Here is an 18,282-nt window from a genome sequence, read left to right as displayed (position 1 = left end):
GGTTCGTTTCTGGGTGCCTGCCCATGTAATTAAAAAAAAAAAACACAGTAATAAAAATTAATATTTATGAGAGAAGTTTAAGCTAGATACCTAGATGAACTTTGGTTTTTTTTTCCAATTAAACATAGTTAATGACAATAATAAAAGAATAAGAGGTAAGATTCATTCTTCTTTGAACAAAAGTGGAACATTTCTTTGAATCTGAGAAACTTGGATTTTTTTTTCTATTATGTGAATTATTGTCTCTGAAAGATCCATACAGGCTGACGCCTTTGTAGAAGATGGTCAATTCTCATCCCTCACCTGCTGCGGGAGGGAACAAATAACTGTCCTAACTTACTGACTCTCCTGCTAGTAAATTTGCTTCCAAATTCAGAAACCACAGCACCTATGAATTAAGACCATCAATCAGCAGAGGAAATGCCCAGGGTTTTAAATTAAGTATTTATTTTGGAGAAAAGGATGACTTTAATTTTATCTGCCACCATCTGGTGAATATAACTTGCCATTGGCATCCTGAAAATTAAACTAGAAAAACAGTCCTAGTAATGCATTGCAGTTCATCTCTGGACATACAGTTGGAGGGGACTTGAAGGTCCTCTTTATTTTTTTTTTTTATAAAGGAAGGGGACTCTTGGAAATTGAATGAATGTGAATTAATAATGAGAGGGACCCAAATCATAATGATGTGTGGGAGGGATAAAATTGGAACCCAAATGTATCAGTGTTGGACTCTGGAGAAGTTTTTTCCCATGAACAAAAGAAGGAGGCAATTAATGGTGGTTTGCACTGTTGATATTTCAAAGTGATGAGAGGGAGGGAGAAGGGAAGGAGGGGAGGAGAGAGAGAGGAGAAAAGAGGAGGAAAAGGAAGAAGAGAGACAGAAGAAGAAGAAAGGGAGGGAGGGAGGGAAAAAGAAAGAAAGAAGGAGGAGAAAGAAAGAAAAAAAAAGACACTTCTGTTTAGGAGAGCAAAGGTAGAATTTAAAGTCAGGCACATTTGAATTTAAATCTTGGTTTTGCCAGTTTCAAGAGGTAAACATTTAATAGTTTTTCTGAAAGCTCAATATCTCTATCTATAAAAGGAGTTATTGCTACCTATTAAAATAGTTTGGGGAGGGTTAAATGAGGTCATATATTTAGAGTGCCTGGAAGTTCATTTAATCAATCTGGGACATCTACAATGTCTGACAACTATGAGACTTAGTCACTTTTGTAACATCTGATCCTCAGCTCAGCCACATGATCTAAAAGCCTGACAATTTCAGAATTGATGGGACGAGAGAGGGCTGCACTGCCAAGGAGCTGTGTGTGTGTGTTTGTGCGCACGTTTGTGCCTACATGCACAGGTTCACTTAAAAGAGTCTTGGGAGGCCATGGCACTAGGCTGCATGTTGACAGCAAATTAGTATAATAAAAGCCCCTTCCCGATTCTTCGGGTTCAGTAACTTAAAGACTGTCAGATATGGGAATTAATTTGCCAAACATCTTCATTTTCCAAAGGAGATGATAAAGTCATAGTGTCCCGCTTTGGGCAATATGAGGCATCTTCTTTGGGCAAAGGGGGAGAAGGACGTGGGATAGGAGTGTTCAGTGGTTTTCCCACCACGTTCCAACCTAATGCTCCAATATCCTGAAGGTCTTTTGGATTGTCGGGGCAGGGGAACAGCGTGCAATTATTATTACTATCAAAGTGATATAATTGTTCCAACTAAATTGGAGCAGCTGACCAGTTGTGTAAGATATGAAACATAAGTTATAGATCTATTTCTTTGGTACTTTATAGAAAACATCTTGATAGGATAGAAAATATATAAATGAATTAATGAGTTACAGCTGAGGTAAAGCTTCCTCTGTTGAGGTCATATTCCTGGGTTGCTTGTATACATGTATATAGACATATGTGTATGTACATACATAAGTATGCGTGTGTGTGTGTGTGTGTGTGTTTTATACAGTGTTTATCATTGAGCCCAGAAGAGAGAGTTGACTTCCAGAGAGCACATGGTTCATGAATGACACTCAGGACAAGAACCAGGATTTCTTTCCAGGTCCAAAGGAGGGAAGGGAGGGGAGACCCCAGGCAGACCCCAGATACAGTGGAATGGAGGGCCTTACCTGGTTTGCTTTGCCCACAGGCTGCCCTCAGCATCCATGGAATGTGTGGGGGACCAATGCTTGGCTTGTTCTCCCTGGGAATCGTGTTCCCTTTTGTGAACTGGAAGGTAAGAGCCCCACGTTCCACCTTACGGACCCAAGCTAACACTGGGCCCCAGTTATTTTCTCCACTGCCTCTCCTTTTATTCTTCCTTTGAAAAGTTATTATTTGCCACAGGAAAAAAAATGGTGACTTCTTTCCACAGTTGAACTAAACAGAGCCAGAGCCCTCCTAGCTCTGACTTTGATGAAGCCTTTTAGAAGCTGAAAGCAAAGAGAGGAAGAAGTGGTCATGAAATACCACATGTCTTGGTATCAACGTTGATTATTTAAGGTTTCAACTGAAAGTCTTCTCTAAATTAAGAACCAACAAAAGGCAATTTAAATAGATATTGAATACAGAAATAATTTATTTAAATTTAAAACTTCACAATATGTATTTAAATAGCAAGCTTTCTGTGTTTACTTACATTAAATTACAGCTATCTTAAACTAATTAATTTAAGAGTGAGGGGACAGGTCTAGGGTATTGTAGAAGTTGGGCATTCTGTGTTTTATTGGGCTGACAGGCTGATAGTAGGTCTTCAAGTAAAATTTTTTGGCTAGCTGTGTAGAAAATGTACAACAAAACAAATATTTCTTTGGAAAATAATAATATAATTTAAAAAATTACCATCCAATTTTCTTCATTCTGGCAAAAGGGTCATTTCTCACTTATTGCCATCCACCACCTACATGTATTTATTTTTTAAGTCTTTAGACTGCAGAAAACCTGACTCTACTCTTCTTTATTAATATCACTTAGGATACTCACTAAAGCCTTAGCCATAACACAGCTGATGAGGCTTTGAGGCTGCCTGAAATTTATTGGCTTCTCTTCTAGATAAATCTTGGACTAGATAGAAAGAGGGGATTTGAAGGGAGTATTTGGGCATTTGCAACGCTTCCCCTCCAGTTCTATTTGGAGAGACTTTGTCTTAACCTAATATTGGTGTTGACAAGGATGATTTTGTCCTTGGGTAGAAAATATGAAGGAAGGCCAATTGCCCAGTCACAGAAGAGCTATAAGCAAGCTACCTAACTTCCTAACACTTTCTAAATATTAATTTGTTAGCTATACTAGTAAATTATGATGATTCTATTTATTCAGGAAAACCACCTTATTTTAGATAGTGGAGATTAAATATTATAAATTTGGGTCATCTCTCCTCTCATCATGGGCTATGACTGCTCTCACTAATCAATCATCACTCTCCTTCCCACAGAATCTGGATTCCACCCCAGAATCTTTCTTCACATGGCTCTTCAGGCAGCTTCTATAAATCCAACAAGCTGAAATCCCTTTGCCCTTTATTGGTAGACCAGATGTCAGTTAACTGCAGCCCTGAGACTGAATCCATCCCATCTCCAGTTTTTCCTATGGCAAACAAGCAAAAAGTTTTAGTTTTCCTAGATGACTATGGATCAAGCATTCTGTTATTCAGCAGTCTCTTTTATGAACAAATAGAGAAGCACAGAAGCCAACGAGTTGTTTCTCTCATAGAGAACACTCAGCTATCTAGCAGAGATCAGGAGCATCATGATTTTATTTTCCAGTGGTCTTGGTCTCTGCTAGTTTGTTCTGTCTCCTTTACAGGAGAAACAACTCAACCCTTTGGCTTTTCACTAACTGTTTACTAATCCTGCCATTTAAGGGTTCTATTTTTATAAATATACTTGTTAGTATTTAGATGCAACCCAAAAATCTCCCAAACTTGGGAGTCGAGTGATTCTGTCAGAATCTTGAGAAGAGAGGTGGGAACAAGAATTTCTGTGTAATATGTCAGTGAAAAATGAAATATTTTGCCCATTTTCAGAAGTTTCCCTGAACTTCTGGGAATTGAGGTTCCAACAGCTATTTAAGTGATGAGAGAAATAAGCCCAAGGGAAACTATCATTTACCTGTTAAGAAATCTAAACATAATGACCACTATTAAATTCTCCAGTGTCTTCATTTAAGAATGTGTATTGCGGGTGTTGGAAAGAAGACAGATCGAGTGGGGTGTTTCCATCATATGTGGCCACCAATTTGGAATCAACCAGTCGAATCTTTGAGGCATAGGACTCTCCAGCTTACTGTTCTTTCAGCAGACAGCTTTGTTCAACCCCCCAATAACTTTTGTTTTCTGTCCTTCATCAAGGGTGCACTAGGAGGTATTCTAACTGGAATCACCTTGTCATTTTGGGTAGCCATTGGCGGTTTTATTTACCCTGCACCAGCCTCCAAGACATGGCCCTTGCCTTTGTCGACAGACCAGTGTGTCCCATCAAATATTACAACATCAGGGTCTCAAGTGCTCTCTAACAGGTAGGCTGTCCTTAAAGATGACCTCACATCCCTGTGAGAGGTTGGTAGGTTAAAGAAAGGTGCAGTCTTCAGGAATAAGTCTGTAAGACTTATCTTGTTCTTCTATGAGGATCACTCTGGAAAGTAGCCACCACTGAAAAGTGTCATGTGAAGCTCCAGCTTTGTACAGGTAACCATTCCTCTGTATTCAGATGTACGAGAGTGAATTTGGCAGAAAAAAAAAATGAATTGGGGATGGGAGTGCAAAACAGAAAAAATTATGGAGCATTTGAAAGCGGAATGTGGTTGTAAGGATCATAGAGTCCTGAAAAAAATAACCTGAGTGGAATAGGTTTGTGATATAATTACAGAACTGCCATGAATCTACAGTTTATAAATCAAACTTCTAAATGAAATGGTAAACACAGGGTCTAACAAAAGGAATTCTTTCCTATTTTGTAAAGTAATCCAAGATATCAAAGTATAGAAAATAATACAGTAAATACAGTATAGGGTGTACTTTGAAATCAGAAATGCCTGAGTTTGGAGTTTGGTTTCTCCATTTATCAACCCTGATTCTTTGAACAAATTAGAAACTTGTCACTTCTTGAATTTTCAGAGCCCGTGGGCTGAAAAATGAGGGTAAAATTATTTACTTTACTGGATTTTTTGAGAGAATTAAATGAGATAGGATATATAAAGCTAGTAGCATTGTACCTGATGTAAGGCTATTCAATAAATGTGACTTCCTGACATTGTAATTTTACGCAGAGACAAATCTACAAAATCGCAGATTTTTGGTCCTTGTATCCAGAAAAGTGTCCCATTTGGGGGGTGGCCTTTTCCAATTCTCATGACTGTTTCTTTGTACTTAGTCCATTTTTCTGCCTTCTAAACATTGCTGGTTACTTTTATACATCATATTTTCAAAAGTCCCTCTAGGCTGAGCACATCCCTCCTCTCCGTTGCATCTATACATTCTTTTTTTTTTTTTTTTTTTTTTTTTTAAAGGAAAGACAGAGAGAAGGAAGGAAGGATAGAAGGAAGGAAGGAAGGAAGAAAGGGAAACATTTTTAAACATTTTCTTGTTTTATTGTATTCTGTTTCTCCGTTTTTGTTACATGGGCTGGGGCCGGGAATCGAACCGAGGTCCTCCGGCATAGCAGGCAAGCACTTTGCCCGCTGAGCCACCGCGGCCCGCCCGCATCTATACATTCTTGAGGCCAGTTTCATCAGTCGAAAGTCCAAGATAGTGAAAATGTCCTTATTTGTCCTGTTGGTTTTCCTCATTTCCATTTCTATTCTTGCCTTCTAATCCATCCTAGACACAACTGCAAATGGATTTATTTTCCTGAAGCACCTTTTTTTGGATCATAACTTCTCTGGTGAGGTAACTTCAATATCACAGTTGCCTACATAATAAAAGACAAACTACTTAGCCAATATTTTCCAAGACCTGGAACTATGCTATGGTTCCAATGTCATTACCCATCCTTTTCCTTCTTGTGCTCTAGATTCTGTCAGTTTTACCTTATGCACATCCCATTCCTTCCTGACTCTGTGTCTTTACTCAAGCTATGACCTAAATGGGAGTGCCTTTAAATCCCTAGTTCGATCCTCCCAAAGTGTGATTATCTTTCAAGAGCCAGATTAGAGCCTTCCGCTCCTCCATAAAATATTTTTTTACTCAGATTTCAAAGGTTCTCAGAGGCAGAACATATCTTAATACATTTTCTAAGCCAATTATCCCTCCATTCTTAAAGCATTTTGCCAACACTCACTCTTGAAATTTAGTGTTAAGATGACCAGTGAGATGAAGAGTCTGCTGTATACCAAGGCAGCCTAGACATTCTCTACCACCTTTCTGTCATCAGTTACACTTACTATTCTGTTCTCTTCTGCTCTACTCTATTACACTGTATTCTATTCTATTCTCAGCTTCTATTTCTCTTTCTTTAATATTTTTATTGAAACATCTTCATGCACCACACAGTCCATCCAAAATATACAATCAATAGCTTACAATATCATCACATAGTTGTGTCTTCTTCATCATGATCATTTTTAGACCATTCACATCACTCCAATAAAAGAAATAAAAAGAAAAGCGAAAAAAAACCCATACATCCCATACTCCTTACCTCTCCCTCTCATTGACCACTTGTATTGCAATCGACCCAACTTTCTTTTCTTACCCCTAACCCCTCCCTAACATTTATTTATTTATTTTTTTTGTCCTAATGTTTTTACTCCTCTGTCCATACCCCGGATTAAGGAAGCATCCAAGCAGAAGGTTCTCACAATCACATGGTCACACTGTAAATGCTAGATGGTTATACCGTCATCTTCAAGAATCTAGGCTACCGGAATACAATTCCACAGTTTCAGGTATTTCCTTCTAACTATTCTAATACACTCAACACTAAAAAGGGATATCTATATAATGCATAAGAATAAGCTCCAGGATAACCTCTCAACTCTATTTGAAATCTCTCAGCCACTGAAACTTTGTTTTGTCTCATTTCTCTCTTCCGTCTTTTGGTTGAGAAGTCTTTCTCAATCCCATGATGCTGGGTCCCGGCTCATCCCCAGGCGTCAGGTCCCATGCAGTGGGAGGGCAGTGAGTTCACTTGCTGAGTTGCAGCCTCTATTTCTGAGATCGTGTAACATGTCCCATCCATTGCATAAGGGAAAATTGTGTGATGGAAATAATGAATTTAAATTTCTTCCCACTCTCCCTTTCTCCTTCCCAGATGGCAGGGCTTATCTTTATCCTCATCTCACATCCCATCTTTGTAGGCAGAAAGGAGCTCTCATTATTTAGGATGCTACACAGTCCTGAAATGTCGAGCCTGAGCCCAGATCAGAACCCTGGTGTAGTAGGTGCAGCCAGCTTAGGAAACAGAACCTCTAACACATTTTTATTTGCATTTTAACAGGGTGTTAAGAAAGGGGGTATATTTCCAAATAATGAGTGAGTTATCTCCCCTGGATAACCATTTTAAAAATTAAAACAGAAGCAGTCACAGTGATATGAGGCTGCTGGCTGAGGAGAATGCAATCATCAGTGTGTCACATTTTTTAACACCTGCTCATTGGAAATGGGAAGTTTTCCCTAAGCCGTAAAACTGAACAAATTGACTTTGGGTCTTGTTTGCTGGAAACCAGCAGAACCTTTATGGGATACTGGTGATGTTGCAACAATGGCACTCCACGAGAAAGGAGATAAGCTCTAATTGCTCTCACTTGACATCTGCGCTCAGATTCTATTTGAATTTTACTCCCAATTCAAACACATTAGAAACTGCCCTTGAATGGAAGAATTCTCTTTGTCTCCTGCTCTCAAAGCATCAGCCAGGCCCTTTCTTTTTCTCATTTGTTAGCTCCTGGATTCTACTTAAATTCTTTGAAACCTGTTGGTGGGGAGCCTACTATGGGCTGCATTGGGAGATGAAATAGATGGAACAAAACATGGAGATTCTTGCTCTAGTATATGGGCCCTCCATTATTTTGCCTCTGTCTGCCTCTGAGTTTCATTTAGTTTAGAGTCGTTCCCTTCTGCAAATCTTATGGCCAAACAATATCAACCTTTTCATAGTTCCCAGATCCTGCCACCATGCTGTTTCTTCCTTCCAGGCCTGTGCTCATTCCATTTTGTTTCTGTGGAGTGCTAAAAGCCTGGTTCTGAATACTATCTTTGTTTGATTTATTACTAACCACATTTTTTTTTTTGAGCCCAGGTATTGTTTAACACATCAGCCTGGGTCGATACCCTTTCTGAATGCTCCCATTATCCTTTGTTTCTCTTCCAAGGAATTGTCACATCCCTTTATGGTTTTCTGTTGCAAACTTTGTTGTTTCCTCATCCTTAAACCTACAATGTCTATCATAATTCCTGACTCTAATATGGGATTAACAAATGTCTGCTGAATGAGTAATACAAAAAAAAAAGGAAGACACATTCTTCATTGCAATATTTATAATTCAGAGATGGATTTGAGTGGAGTACATAACACAACTAGTCTACAATGGATTCTTTACAAAATAACTAAGTGGCAAAATGTCAATCTTTGTGTCTTGGACACATGCCAGACACTAAAAGGAACTTCTAGGAGCCCCTTAAGTCACTGTGAATTATAGGATCAAAATGCTTGTAACTGGTGATGTGTGCTGTTCTCCTTCACAGACCTGCCTTAGCTGACACATGGTATTCGCTTTCCTACCTTTACTACAGCGCGGTAGGCTGCCTAGGATGCATTGCTGCTGGAATAATCATCAGCTTAGTAACAGGTTGGTTGCATGGATTCCCATCTTTGGGGCCAAGGAAGACATCGACTAGTTTAGCATATTAGTAGACAGCTGACTATCTTACAGGTGCAATATTGGGTTCACCACAAAAATCCTGCTTCCCAGAGAGATATACTTACTTTCTCTAAGCTGACATGAGAAAGCATCCCCATGATTACTAATATATACCAGATATATTAATATATCCCTTGTATAGTATGACAAAATTAAATTGCTTCAATACATGGTCCCAGAGACCTGAGTGTGAATAATCCTTTGCAATATAGCAACCAGCAAGGAAAGTTAAATATTAAGAGTGCTTGTCTTCCCCTTCATCTCAGTACAAGATTTCAGTTTTTACACCACCTTCTAGTCTCATAGGAGAGCCTTACTATCACTTTTGCATATGTGTTTTCTAGGCCATTCTCCCGGGGTCATGGAAGCTCTGTATAGTGAGACGCTTTATTGAAAGCCACTATTGGTACCAGTGTCCATCAACTGTATTTTGAGCCATGGTCAATCTGATGGTTCAATGCAGCTTTGTATGTCAAAGCCCATGACAGAAGGTGTGAGAGATGGTGCAATAGGCCCCCTATACTCTTGCTCCTCTGCCCCTTTGAAGTATATAGCTTAGCTAAATAAATTATTAAATAAGATATACCACTTCATCACTACCATTATATATTCCTTAGTAGAAATCAATGGGTAGTCAAGATTCCTGCTCAACACATAATCTGAATAGTAGCATTTCTGGTGATTCTGTACTAGAAATACTATAAACTAGCTCCAATGCCCTTTTACATTGGATATGATGTTCCCAGCTATCCACTTTAAGAAAACTTTGGGTATGATAAGCAATAGTACATAAATTTTGTAGCCCCATATTTTCATGTAGATACAACTCCCCAAATAACTTTCTTTATGTAACTGGATTCAGATAAGAGGTTATCTATTTATTTACATGCATCAGAATCACTGTGTTCTTTTGTTGATGTGGCAGAACCAGTGCTACATTTAGATTAAACAATCGTTGCTATTTTGAACGTAAACAACTGTACTGGCATCAATTCCCATGTTTTCCACCAAATGTCCCAATTCATAGTAAAATATTTTTAAGACCAAAAGGCAACACTCTTGGAAAACAAACAAATAAACCAATGATTTCCACTGTGCTTTTACAGTGCACTGTGAAATCTGAGAAAATATCTGTTTGTGCCCAGAATGAGTTCGTTTAAAGCACAGACCGGAGCTGCTGTGAGACCAAGCACAGAAATAGACATAGATTTATTAGGACTTAAGAATGAGAGATTCTTCAGTGGCAGCTGTCTGGAGGCACAGCACTCCACAAAGTGACAGAGGTTAAAGGTGCAATATGTACATGATTTTAGAACAAAGGCATTCCGTACAGTATGAGGACATCAAGCCTCCAGTATAATCATTAAAGGGGCTTAAGACCTTATGTTTTACTAAGATTAATGTGTAAGACTAAGATATAATCAGTACTGTTTTACATGCATGATAACATTCTTCTCCCTCTGGGGAGATTGTTTACTTTCTTGACCTTTGTCCTGGTTAAACAAGCCTGTTAATGTGCTTGGGGTTTCATTACCATTTAGTATGGGGCCTGGGCCCCCACAATATATCATTTACCAGAGTCTAATGATGCCACTTGCACCTCACCTTTGGAAAAAAAATATTGACCCTTGCCACCAGAAGCTTTCGCCTCTTTTTTTTGTGCCTTAAATATACTATTGAGTTCAGGATACTCAGAACCATTTATATAGTTGTTTTAGTTTGTTAATGCTGCTGGAATGCAATACACCACAGATAGACTGGCTAATATAAAAGGGATTTATTTAGTTACGTATTTACAGTTCCTTGGAGGAAAGGCAGCGGGCTTTCTGGATTTCTCTGTCACATGGGAAGGCACATGGTGACGTATGCTGGCCTCCCCTCCTGGCTTCAGGGATCAAATGGCTCTCCCCGGGTTGAGTTCTTTCTGCATCTCCAAAAGTTTGGGTCTGAGCTACTGAGCTCTTTTATGGCCTCTCTCTTTTAAGCCTCCAGCTAATTAAATTAAACGTCACTCATTGAAGAAAGCACTTCTTTTACCCAACTGCGTATGTAATCAGCCATAGGTGAATTTCACATGCTGATGATTTAAGCCCACAGCAACAGAGCAACAGGCACCATCACCTGGCCAAGTTGACACCCGAACTTAAATACTTTAATAGTATAGAGACCATAGACCTATGGACAAATATTTGAGAGCTACTAAGGGTATAGTTTCAAGAGACAATATCCATTGAAGTGGATCCTACTCCTTGAGAGATTGAATGAGCTTTACTTTTTTCATTAGTAGTTTTAGGGGTAAAGATAGTGAGTAATAGCATCAATAATTTTATTGTGTATCCTAGAGCAATGATGCAAAAACTATTGTCAATAATTTTGACTATCCACCTGTCCCCTGCAACACTGGAAGGCACCCAGGGAAGATAGTTATTATCGGTCCAAGCTTGAAAAGCTTCCCCATAATATACTCATATACAACTTATATATAATGAACCACTTCAGTATCAAAAATTTGATTTGTGACCAGCATATCAGACAACAAATCAATTACCAACTGTCAACTATTGAAAATACAAGAGGCTTCTGCAATGGACTTCTCTTCTGCATCTTTTCTGCATCAAATGTGATTTGCAAAATTTAAGACTTGGCACTGGTGCATAAAACAGGAGGGCCCAGTTGCTTTGCAAATGCTAGGCCAGAGAAGTGAAACAACAGGTCCGTTAATGCTCTGAGACTCTGTTCAGACTCTGTCTCCCACAAATCCATAGGGTCATCGAGGGATGGTGGACAAAGGCCTCCTTGGTCCCTGGGCTGCCTAGTGGTGCTTATGTTCCAAATGAGATCCTAGTGCTAACATGATACACTCATGTTTGGGTCACTAAGGGCCTTTCCAATCCTTCTGCAATACCCACTGAGTCTTTTCTTCAAAAGTCTAAATCTTTAAGTTTGTAGGGCAGGGCCAGTAGGGAAGAGCAGAGACCTTTTGAGGGCCTGTTCTCCTTGTGCTATATTTTATCTTGGTCTTGCTATTTATACAGGTAGTGATTTCAAATCTGCCTCCTCTAGATGATCCAGCACTTTAAACATGGGCCCTTCACATTCACATGACAACTGCATGTTGATAAATAGGCATATGGTATAAATAATTAGCACCTGCAGACAGTTTATATCTGCAGACATCCTCTGCATCAACTGTTGAAAGGTGGTCTTGTTTTAAGATACACCTTCAAATCTTCATTCTTATTGGAAAAAATTCCAAAGGGCAGCTGAAAGTCACTTTTTCTTTTATTATTTTTAGCTGTGTGGTTGCCTAAAATGTTGGGGTGGGAGAAAGAAGAGCGATGATGAAGAAGCAGTGAAAACAATCTTTCGAGTTTTATAAATACTGACACTGATGACTTCATATACATCTGATTTGGCCTGAAAACTGAGAGATTTCCTTAAGGAAAAAATATTGTTGAATTCCTGCTTTCCCCTCTGTTGTCCTATAAAAGGCACTAGAATAGTTTTCTATAATAGATATGTAAAAGTAAGTACATTGTTTTTACCTGTTTAGATCTAAAGCCATGAAAATGCCTCATCTAACAATTTGCAGATGTTTAACAAACTAGTCAGCACCCCTCTGAGCAGTTAATCAATTTCTATTCACCAGTCAGGCCTGATTACTAAAAAGTGACAATGTTCAAATCTTTAAAAGCCCTGGAAGTATGCAACCACCTAATCCATCTGTCCTTTCTTTACAGGTCACCAAAATGGCAAAGATATTCAACCATTGTTAATTAGACCAGTATGCAATTTGTTTTGCTTTTGGTCTAAGAAATACAAAACATTGTGCTGGTGTGGAGTTCAGCATGACAGTGGGACAGAGGAGGTGAGCTGATGTTTCAGTTTCTGAAAAATCTGCAATTGACTCAAAAAGATTTCCCTTCTGCCCATTTAAACCAGCTGTAAGGGTGTGTGTGTGGGATGAGAGGGCAATGAAAGGATTAGCTTTTAAGTACTGTGAGTATATTGAAAGGTATGACCTTGGGGCTGAATTGCTGGTATTGCAAGTGGTCAATTTCCAAAGTTTCTTTCAACTCAGGTAAGGATGAATTCTAGGAAAAATATAGAAATGAATAATAGAAAAGCAACAAAACAGAGGGCCTGGCCTGGTGTAATGGTTAAAAGCAAGTGCTTTAGTGTCAGACAACCCTGGGTTTAACCCTAGTTCTATGTTTTACTTTCCTTGGGTAAATTATTTATCTCTGTGAACTGTAGCTTTTCTCATTGGAGAACTGAAGAAATCACACAGAGCAACATGGAAACAAAGCACCTCTAGTTTCATGGGGTGCATGTATAAAGTAAGGTTTATTGGGGGAACTTCTAGGCAGAGAAGCATCAGGGTGCATGTGACCACCCAGCTCTCCTTATTCCACTGAAAAGCTGGGCAAGAGTTATGGTCCAAATCTTGTGAGGGTCTAATCAGCCAGAGTCCACCATGCACGCCTGACCAAGCAGGATTTATTGACTCAATGTAATGAGGGACGACACGCCAGAGGAACCAGGAGATGTTGCCCTCAACAAGAGGGAGGTAGGGAGGGCTCTTTGTAAGGTTGGGATTACTGTCAAAGGATTCAGAGAGGGGCCTAAGGGAAGTGGGGGGAAAACAAAGCTTGCTGGGGCAGCATTGATATGAGAGCAACCAACAGTCAAAGAGGGGGTTGTCATGGCATTTGACAACTGCTGCAGAAGAAATATTTCCTTTTAACTGGGAGCTGGCCTCATCTATGTCTATACTCCTGCCCTGATAAGAGGCAAGGTTGTTTTCCACTATGACTATTTTTTGAATTAGAGCTTATTTTCATTCTTTCAGTCCCAGACTCCTAATTTATTTCACTCTTGGAGAGTGACTCCTAATCCATTTCACATTACTTATTTCTAAATGTTTATACTTATTTGAAGTGTTGTCAAATGTTCTCTTTCCAAGAGATGGCATAATAAATATGTATATTAAATAGAGCTGAGTTTAATACTATTTCCCACAGTGAGGAAGAGCACCACTTCAACAGAGGCTCAGAATGAGGGGGTCAAGTGCAGATGTTTGTAGGTTCTGAGCTCCTGTGGTTTAAGGCAGATCTTTAAATGCAGGGTTCTGATTGGGACGGGACACATTTATGATATGACAGTTTAACATTGGAGAACACAGCAGGCAAGAGTCTTGAAGTCAGTCTGCTAAGTAAACAATGGCCTGATCAATAAAGAACTTGCCCCATTGAAAAATGTATTGAACTGAGAAGGAGGCCATTCACCTAAATGGGCAATCAATCACACCAAGAAGGTTGAGCAGTTTATTGTTTGGATGAATGGATTTTAAGTAATTTACTGGTTTATACATTTATCTTTCTGCACAAGAACTTTTTTCAGGAACAAATAATAAATCCTCTTGAGGCAGCTTTTGCTGTCAAGGTTGGGTTGACAGTGGGAGAGAATGCTAAGCTTCTCATAAATAGGACTCCTCTGCAAAAGAATAACATTGAACGGCCTCCAAGGGGAGGGAAACTCCAGACCACCAAATGGTCTTGCTGCTTAACGAGTCACTGCCATCTGAAACACAGGTGTCTCCTTAGAAAGTAGTAATACTCTTTCACAGTGTTGCTGGACTAAATGTCATGTATCGATTTCTTCACACAATACAAAGGATATTGTAGGTGCTCAATACAATGTGGTTTTTGTTGTTATTAGCACTAGAAATAGAACCTACATAGATTGAGGCACCAAAGTTATCAAGCGGGGAGTGGCTTTCATCAGAGTTATTCGTGCTGTTTTTGAAATTATAGCATTCGTTGAGAGGGAGGGTCAAGCAAGATTCCCGCAGGATGACTTGAAATACATTAAGGCTGTCTTGCTAATATTTGTTTTTCTACATTCTGTAGGGAAACCTGGAGGATGGCAGTACCTGGAAACAAGGAGCGGACCCTGTCTTACAGGATGAATTCAGACGAGAAAGCCTGGACCATGGCCCCAGCTTTGATCCCAGGGACAAAAGCTTCACCAATATGGCATTAGAGAAAGTTACCCATTTTTAAGGCAACACATGCACACACATACACACTCCACATACTTCTTGACTATTGGTTAGTAGACTTGAGTAGTTGCCCCTGCCGGAAGGTACAGAGCACCTCCGATGCCTATTTATACTTATTTATAATAACCGCGAATAGAATAAGATAACTATTATCCAGAATCTCCTCTGGAAGATCCCATTTTGCAGGTGAGAAAAAAATAGCCAGGCCTTAAGTGCCCAGACAACTTCCTGCTGAAATGAGTTAGGACAGGGTTTCATCAAGGCACAAAAAATCAGTCTCTCTGCTTCAGGTCACACTTAATTTCTTTTTTTGTTTATTTAAAATATCAGACACCTTGGAATTTAGAGGCAGAAAGGGGAAAGGGAAATAAATGCTTCTCTGCCACTGCTGATAAAACAGGGAATTCATTTAACCCCTTCCCAATCCCCACACCTCATATCTATTCATATTTCAAGTTCTCCCCTATCCTGCGGCCACAATTAGAACTTTTAACTATTAACTTTCAGCCTTCTTCACCTTTAATTCCTTTCCTTGTCATTCCTGCTTCTAGCTGCCCTGGCCAAGCCTTAAAAATTATTCTGTTACGCACAGGAGGAGATACTGGAATGTCTGTTGAGCAGATGCAATTATAACTAAATACTATGCACCAACATACTTTGCTGTTGGTGCAGTATGACTTCTTTTCTATAAACCTACAATGACAAATTGATGTCCGTGTTTAAAGAGAAACCTGAAGTCTTTCTCAAGAGCTGGAAAAAGGGGAGAGAAATGTCTTTTAGGTGACCCTTAGGACATCTTTGGGTAAAAGAACCTTGTAGATAGCTTACCCACCCACAGAAGACCTTGTAGCCATGGGTTCTTTGGTGCAAAATATATGGTCCACAGGACTTACACTCTTCTCTCCTCACCCAGCTTAAACTTGCAAGCCCAATGCACTCCAACAGGCTAAGATGACAGAAGTAAAGATTTTAATAGTTGAATTCTAGAAAATAAATTTTAAACTTTTGGAGTAAGAGGGGTTATAAAACAAAAAGTGAGTTGAAAGGTGAGGAGGCAGAGAAAGCTTTTTGGAAGAAGCTTAAGAAATACTTAAAAAGTTAAAAAGAATTAGTGCTGCCAGAGTTGGATTAGCAGAAAGACAGTAGGTGCCAAGGTCTGATACAAACCAATGTCTGGGAGTCAGGTATATTAGGATGTGGTCAGATATTTTGGTAGCCAAACAAGAGAAAGAGGTCTAGAAACAACACGTCAGCGAGAAAGAAGGAGTAGTCCAAGCAGGCAAGGATACAGAATCCCAAGAACTATGCAGTTTAAATATTACCCAGGAGAAGAAAGCCTTAAAATAAGGAAAATTTATATATCCATTGGTACCAGAGAGAGAAGACAGAAAGAGGGGGAAAAGTCAATAAAGAGAAGGATTAAAACAAAACAAAATAAAACAAAAATAAAAACAGAACAAAACTGGGATTTATAAACTACCAGAACAAAACTGGGATTTATAAACTACCAGTTTCTAATAATTATAAACTATTATCTTCTCTCCTTCCACTCTAACTGGCTATAAAAGTTACCACCTTATTGATGGAGTAGGAAGTGGGGAGGTTGAGGATTGGATTGACAATAGCAATAGGCATTACAAAATATATGATTTGGAGTAAATTTCAGGATCGTGAACTTTCATCTGGAATTGCACAGAAACAAAATGTACCATGCGGTTTTATTTCATTTTACTCACAAATTCCTTATGCCATCCTTAAGACTATTCCACTAGTTCCATAGTTTTCCCAAAGTTTTGCTAACACTTTCTTTCTTTTTTTGTCCCTAAGTCTCTTACTTTTATCTGTTATCAAAAGCATAAACTGTCTTAGGAATTAGAGATACTATTATTATACTGCTGTTGTTAAAAATGATTCTTCCCCTCTTGTGAATTGGAATAAAAAGCATTATTTTAAGGCAATATTTCAAGAGTTTTCAGAGGTCAATATAGAGTCCCCCAACCCCACTCTTCCAAAATGAAACACACTTGCAAAAATCTGTGACTTCACCTACAGAGCAGATGGAAGTTCTTAGGAAAACATTCTTTCACAGGGTATAGAAATCGTATCCAATGTGTAGCGAACCAGAAGGGACTGTTAGGTACACAGTCAATAGACTTGGCCAGTTAATCATAGAACTCTACTCCCGTCCTCACCCCACCCTGGGAATGTCAGCTCAGAGTTGAGCCAAGGCAGCTGAAGTGGTAAACAGTCTGTTCAAAGTTGTGTTTTGCTACAGAACGACTGGGAATGTTCTCAATAAACAGAGCTATAAAAATGGGTGCTCAGAATGGTCTAAACCATGCCCAATTTGGTGCAGGCACATGTACCTTTGAAACACAATCACAGATATTGGCAAAAAATGGAACAGAATGACTTCAAAGACTCAGTCATTCCAAAAGAATTCATTTTGATGATTGACTTCATCCATCATCATTTGGAGCAAGAAGTACTGCATCTTGAGGTCATGGGTTGGAGTCAAATGACTCCAAATGCAAGTGTGACACAAGTTATCTCAGTAATCTTGGGCAAGGCTTTTTACCTGGGTGTATTCACCAATTAGAAGGAGTAAAATTGTGTCTACTTAAATTGTGTCTACTTGTGGGTGTGGTGAGAATTTAAGGAGATAAGCCAACTAAAGGACTTAGCAAAATGACTGGCCCATGTAAAACAGAAATTGTCAGTCTACAGTATATGAATAAAATGGATTCATTTTTTTAAATGGGTTCATTTTAATGAAAAAAATTAACTATTTCTGCTCAGAATTTTCAAGACACTGACTGACTAGGTATTCGAGAATTAGAAATAACAGAATGAACATAAGGTAAAAATTGAAATTCATGGCATACATTTCCAGATGGTAGCTTTTTAGATGCCAAAGTTTAAATAAAATATAATTTACAGGGGAGTAATTTTTCTAAGGGTTTTAAATTTTTGAAGGAAGAGGAAACTTCTGTTGTAAAGATAGACAAGTTTATTACTGAAAACGTCAATATTTAAATGTAAGATTTCAGCATTACCTTGGTACATGCTCACCTTGATAAGGATGCTCACCAGCATCTCAACTGTTGACTCAATGCAGAGTTTAAAGTAACTGTGATTTTCTAAAAAAAAGGAGAAATTTTCCCTTTGCTTAATCCTAATGACATTTGTTTAATATGAATTTTATTATTTTCAATTTTATAGGTTTGTACCGTTTCATTCCAAAGAGAAAAATAAAGAAACCACAAGTCATGGGCTTTCATGCAGTATTTCAAAGTCAATATTATTGAAATAATTTTAAGGTATTATTATCTTAATCAAATATTAATGATAATTACAAAGATCAGAGTGGTAAA

General features: G+C 38.7%; 1 protein-coding gene across 4 annotated transcripts in view; it reads left to right on the top strand.

Moving 5' to 3' along the window:
• The window catches only part of SLC5A12 (solute carrier family 5 member 12), a 54,552-nt gene extending 36,270 nt beyond the window's left edge, over positions 1 to 18,282 (top strand). The window contains exons 8-12 of one of the 4 annotated variants that reach the window (XM_077114261.1): positions 2,138 to 2,224; positions 4,337 to 4,503; positions 8,669 to 8,772; positions 12,585 to 12,712; positions 14,757 to 18,282. In XM_077114261.1, coding sequence (XP_076970376.1) covers positions 2,138 to 2,224; positions 4,337 to 4,503; positions 8,669 to 8,772; positions 12,585 to 12,712; positions 14,757 to 14,909 — 639 coding nt within the window. In that variant the 3' untranslated portion in view covers positions 14,910 to 18,282. The remainder of the gene's footprint in view (positions 1 to 2,137; positions 2,225 to 4,336; positions 4,504 to 8,668; positions 8,773 to 12,584; positions 12,713 to 14,756) is intronic. The other 3 variants (XM_077114260.1, XM_077114259.1, XR_013156875.1) reach the window with 3 other exon arrangements.

The sequence above is a fragment of the Tamandua tetradactyla genome, chromosome 8 (genome assembly GCF_023851605.1).
Source record: "Tamandua tetradactyla isolate mTamTet1 chromosome 8, mTamTet1.pri, whole genome shotgun sequence".
NCBI lineage: Eukaryota > Metazoa > Chordata > Mammalia > Pilosa > Myrmecophagidae > Tamandua > Tamandua tetradactyla.
This window is presented reverse-complemented; position numbering and strand designations above follow the sequence as displayed.